Source organism: Aplidium turbinatum, chromosome 2, assembly GCF_918807975.1.
Source record: "Aplidium turbinatum chromosome 2, kaAplTurb1.1, whole genome shotgun sequence".
NCBI lineage: Eukaryota > Metazoa > Chordata > Ascidiacea > Aplousobranchia > Polyclinidae > Aplidium > Aplidium turbinatum.
The window spans coordinates 56,653,436-56,659,435 of record NC_137473.1 but is presented as its reverse complement, the minus strand read 5'-3'; the positions used below and the strand labels follow the sequence as shown (position 1 = coordinate 56,659,435).

Genomic DNA, 6,000 nt, shown 5'->3' with positions numbered 1-6,000 from the left:
TCTAACATTTTGTTAAACCAGTTAAGTGTTCGCGGCCGCGCGTGTATTTGGCGACTGGTTGTTCAGGCAAATAGTTGAGGGCAGAAGTTGAACAACATGCGGCTGATCGTGACTTCATACAAATGACCAAGATGTCTTGGTTGTGATGTCACAATCGGCAAGTGTCACGTTTGTTGTGGTGTGACATCGCTAGGTATTGCAGCAATCGAAGCCACTTCGAGAAAAAGGCTAGAGCTCGCGTGTTGCAGCAGGAAAGTGCTTGTGCTCCTTACTGTCTGTGGATTTGCTAGAAACATGAATGAAGTAGACCACCAACTTCAATAGCGGTTTAGCAGAGCAATTGAATGCCTGGCATTGTTTCAAACAATGGTTGTATGCATCTAGACAGCTAGTGCTCGAGTGTTATGACGCGAATATTTTCACAACAATGTGCTTGATGTTAGTGTATGAAGGCTCTGGTCGTAATCATCAAACGATGTCGCCTTTTATGAAATGCCATTCTTTGTTGTTGGTATTTGCTTAGTGGATAAATGTTGATTGCTGCGTTGTTTAGGGTTAGGCCGACCTCTCTTGCTGATATTTAGTTTGAGTTAGTGCTGAAATTGCAAGGGTTTGGTATTGAAGACCAAGAAGGTGAAGCGATTAGTTGTTAAGGTAAGGAGTTGTTTCTTGATGGTGGTCATGGCTTGTGCAATATTTCAAAGGGCGGGCTGCAAAAATTTAAAAGAATTATTGTCTAGTTTTGATACAAGACTCCAGCATTTATAAGTGAACTGCTAGAGTGAACTTTACACTTTTTCTACAATGCAAAGCTTAAGATAATAATTTCATTTATTTGTGACACAACAATTGGTACTGATGGTAACCGCAGTTTATGACACAATTTAGTTGCAAATGAACGAAGAGCACCTGCAATAAAACGTTAAGTCGCAAAAGGTATTTGTTAAGAAGCGTATCAACAATAAGCACTTGGTTGGTTGGTTTTGAATGTTTATCTTTGGACTGACAAAGCCTTGATGTTATACCTGGTAGTTTCGCATACTTGTAGGGTCTCTTGACGCAGTGGCTTTCAATCGGACTCGGACACTGCACGGAAGTTAGAATTCGCCTCTAGAATGTAATGGCTGAGTATTTGCTTTTTGAAAGCAAATATAATGTTTGGCGTTATCTGGCCAAATAAACTTGCACGCTTCCTGGAGATAAATACAAGAAACCGTCCCGCTTGATTGACCATGCGTGTCCAGTATTTGCTGAACATCGATCAAGACTTTACCGTCCACAATGCTGGAAGGCTTCTTATGATCGTTCACACAGGACATGTTGAAATATTGGGCGAAATGAAATGTTCTGAGCCAAAAACGTCATTGACCAATGACCAGCAGTTAATTCTGAAAACAAGCCATGAGTCCAGGGCCGGATTTAGCCTAAGCGCTGCCCTAGGCAGATACGAAAAGTGCGCCCCCCAAAATAATTTTTTTCGATGGTGCGCTACGATTTATATTTTCAATTCCTTACAAAAAAGTTATTTGCACTGTTTATTTGAATACATCAATGAATGTCATTGTATAATGAACTAATTGTTTAAAATCGCTTCCGGCTGGTTTTTTCTCTTGCAAACAAATCTATAATTTCTTCAAAGTCTGTAGAAATAAGTACAGATGAGTTAATCCTCAAAAATGTGAGATCATTCATTGTTTGCATACTTTAAGCATCAAGGCAAGTACACAAAATAGCCTGTAACTTTTCCATCAACCTAACATTGACTAAAAACATTTTTTTCTAGGCTCCTTTAATTTAACAAACAGTGAAACAAACCGAACAAAGATTAATAAAAATTCCACAGACAAAGCCTAGTCCTCCATACTAAGCGAAACAGAAAAATAAAACAAGCGCTAAGCAGCACATATTGTTCAAAACCAATCAAACGTGAAGTACTGTAGGGGCGATGACTTGCCATACATGACTTGCCGCACTGTTTATAAATGTGTGTGATGTGATAACATATTTATTACTTGCTATATATCTGATTATATCTGTTGTGAATTATTATATTTACGTACAGTATTATCAATGTAATATATTCGTATATTTTGCCGCCCTAGGCAACTGCCTACTCTGCCTACTGCTAAATCGGCCCTGCATGAGCCATGGTCATTGGTCAGGTGCAGAAGCGTTGACCCGGACCAGAGATGGTTTTGAGGACCCGGACGCTTGAGAAACCACCGCGTTGTTTTGAATAATACATTTCTTTTAGAAGTGTCTTGGTTTGGGGCCCGAGAATCTTATTGGTACTGGACCCAAAATATCCACCTAACAGCCCTGGCCAGGGGTCTACTAAAGGAGGCGAACCACCCCCAGTTAAGATTATGGAACCTTCTTTTATGCTTTGTTCAATGTTCAGGGCACTTGTCAACAATCCAGTGTCTAGAGGGGAACTTTTTGCATCTCTGGAGTAAATCTTGTAAACAAACATCGCAAGCAGTTCAAGATGTTATTTTCTCTATTTGTTGCATCATGCAACGTACAACTGTGGTCGGGATCATAAGACGCGAACTGACATCGTCGCTGCTGTAGATTACGTCAAGATATGACGTCATTTTCAACTGAATATTTGTGATAACAATCAAGGGGAAGAGTATTAACTGCAGTGGGCAAACGTAGCTTTTCATCTTTTTTTTTCGTGTAAGACTGGATTGTTCAGATTTCAGGATTAAATTGACTCGAATTTGGCATATGGCAACCCTGAGTGTAGGTGACTGGTTCGTAATCGCACATTGTTTCTACAACCGGACTCGTCTGCAAAGTGGCGACTCCCACCTCAACCTCATTGAGTAGTTTCTTATGGTTCCAATAATAAAAACATAGATTTTTTATCGGCGGCTTGCTTTTCTTTCTGAAACATTTTCTCCTCGAAATTAAAAATTTCTCCTTTGCTAAGTCAAGTAGCTTCGTTTGAGAACCGCTGCTCAGATGTGATTTGTTATCTCATAATTAACGTTTCATGACTTCAGCAAAGAAATTGTTAAGATTGCTTTTGAGAAAGTTTATCATCATCAGCCGGTCATGCCACTCATACGCGCCGACTTCCGGGGGGGCCGGGGGGCGGCGCCCCCCGTAAATTTATGGTTGAGGGGCAACAAAAATGGTGATTACAAGTGGTGTTTTAAAGATAAAACACATCGCGAAAGAGATTTAGATAATTTAAACGGACTTAAAGAATGCCGAAAGCAAGAAAAGCCTGCGTTGCTCTTGCCCGCAAAACAGCAGCTGATCGCATGGCTTTCTCACACGGTATGGAAATTAAAAGCAGATGGCAGAGTAACTTACGCTGCTGGAATAGTCACGTAACTATTCACGGCAATATTCAGTAAACCAGCTAAATTAGACGCGCTATTTTCAACGAGGTCTTCCCGCTGTGAGACATTTATGATTCAACAGAACGCATTGTTTTCTTCGCAATGTGTGAGAATTAAATCGAAAACCGATAAAAAGAAAAGGTGTTTAATGGTCTTGGTCGCAGATATTGCCTGCATTAACGACGTCTCTTACCGCTATTATCACCTAGCCAACCTGACATTGTTTTATGCGGCCGCTAAGGTTTGACATCGACTTAACGATCATGGAATGTTACGTAATAATAAGAACGATTATATCCTACACGCAAAAATAAAAAAATGATTTCTTAAAACAGCTCTTTCTGTTTTGTTTCGTGAGCTTTGCATATTGCTCAACAAGTGCATAAAGTTTAGAATTGACAAAAAATCATTGAATTTGAAAATTAAGTTTAAATCACTGCAAATAAACGTATTCAAAACTTTTACTTAGGCCGACGCGATTTCACACTCCGTAATCTACGTCGACAATGATTTTTAGTGCGTTCGGTTTGAAAACTGCCGAGCTGGAGACAACAGCATGTCCTGTGTTAGTTGAACTTGTCTTTTTGAGGTGAAAATCACTTGCGAACATCTAGACCTTTACTCGAATATATATCCTACTGCCCTACTGTATTCAATAAAAGACTACAAAGACTTTTGATAAAAAACAGAAGAGAAAACACTTCGCCGTTGTTAACACTTTGAAGGTAAGTAATCAGCGAAACGAAGTTAATAAAACTGATAGCGGGTTTCCACTCCGCTTGAGATCATGATTTTTTGCGTTTTATTTCGATAATTGACCGTATCATTGATCGTTGTTATGCACTCGCACGAAAAGGAAATGAATCGGCTTGTTTTCCAACTGTTCCAATTATGAGCTAACAATATCAAAATTTTTACGACTATGCGTACTGCATACGTAAAACTAATCCTTTCAAGCAGCGGTCCTAATAAACTCGGTTTGCGACCTATTTGTCAATATAAACAAGACACTAAGCTTAATCAAAGACTATTTTAATTGAGTAAAATAGCGTTACGGTTATGACGTCATCACCTTTCTCGCCCCCCAAGGTTTTATGAAAAGTCGGCGCCTATGATGCCACTGCTGATGATGATTTTGATTTTGAGAAGTTATTTACTTTAAATTAGCTTGGAATTGAAGGATTGATTGATGTTGATGTGCAGGGCTCGGATCGGCTCAATCTATCGGATCGCATAAGTGTGGGAACAACTTCCGGGAAGTCGGAGTTGGAAATCCGGAAGCTTCGTGTAACGGACGCGGGAACTTATCGATGTGTGGCGTCTAATAGCGGTGGGAAGGCGTCCTGCTCAGTGGAGCTCAGATTGACAGGTGGAGATTCCCTTTCGTCGTATTGCCTGTCGGCTTACCAGGGGTTCGAACTGGTGTCATTTGGTACGCCAGGATAGCAGAAGATCTAACATCAGTATTTACCTCGATGATCGGAAATTAACGTTTTGTTTGATGTTTTCTTTCAGCTAAAGAATCTCCCTCAATGTCAAGAGATCGCCCCCCCGTTTTCACCCAGCCCCTCAGTTCCTGTGACGCCAGGGTTGGGGAAAGGGCCAAGTTTGAATGCAAAATAGATGGTAGACCCAAGCCCACCGTCACTTGGAGCAAGGTGAGCGTCCATTGTTGCGTAATAACGTTCCACGGATGACCCACTGTAGGTTTGCTCAGTGACGTCAACAAGCCTTCTTGGGTGATCTGACATGAAAGGCTAGCCAGGCTAGACAACGCCCATCTTGTTAATTAAAAACTATCAGCATCGGTATACCCGTAAGTGTCCATCTTTCTGTAAATTGGTGTAGGAGGTCCAACCTCGGCCGTGTATGGCCTGTAACTTAATTGCAGGCCTTGGTGCTGTTTCTTTTGAGTGATTATGCTTAACTGCCATGTATGTTTGCATAATTATATATATGTGTTAAACTAAATTATTTTTAATTATTCATGAAGCTGCTGCCATGTGAATTTTTATTGTAAAGTTGTTTTGAACACAAAACTTGTGTTTCAAACAGCCCTGATGCCAACATGTCGTGATTCCCCCTTAAATTGGTCGCTGCTGTGAGTTGTGGCAGTCACGGTTGAATACTTGCTTGTATTTGCGAGTATTATGACAACCACAGAAATGATAAAATCTGATCATAGTTTGGGCTTTGAGAAATATTTGATTTCATCCTGCTCAGCAGGAATAGCCAACGATGAACTTGCCGATAGTGGCTCTTCAACCTCAGAAGTAGATGTTGACGGCATCCTTCCACAACAGGGAAGACTCTGTTTGACAAAGTGGACCGAAAGATGTTGTTCAGGAATTCAACCCGACCAGGAATCGAACATTCGTTTTTGCTCTGCGCCAATCGAGTCAATATATGTGTGACGTAACAAATGGCCTTCAATCTTCGGTGCCATGACGTAACAAGAGCGATTGCGATAGTCGATGTTGCGACTATGCCTATCATTCATGGAACATAATCGACTTTTCTGAATGCTGCTTATTTGGGAGAAATATTATTCGCGAAGTCAGCGAAGATAGATACAAGACAGCCTCAACGAACAGCATACCGCGTGCGCAGTGAAGCGTGACGATAAATCGCAAGAAAGTGAAGA

At 40.8% G+C, this 6,000-nt stretch overlaps 1 protein-coding gene across 2 annotated transcripts in view; it reads left to right on the top strand.

Moving 5' to 3' along the window:
- The first annotated feature begins 555 nt into the window (after nt 1-555).
- The window catches only part of LOC145788264 (myosin light chain kinase, smooth muscle-like), a 39,294-nt gene continuing 33,849 nt past the window's right edge, over nt 556-6,000 (top strand). For both annotated transcript variants that reach the window (XM_082600045.1, XM_082600044.1), the window contains exons 1-3: nt 556-654; nt 4,560-4,725; nt 4,872-5,014. In XM_082600045.1, the coding sequence (XP_082456171.1) occupies nt 4,889-5,014 (126 nt within the window). In that variant the 5' untranslated portion in view covers nt 556-654; nt 4,560-4,725; nt 4,872-4,888. The remainder of the gene's footprint in view (nt 655-4,559; nt 4,726-4,871; nt 5,015-6,000) is intronic.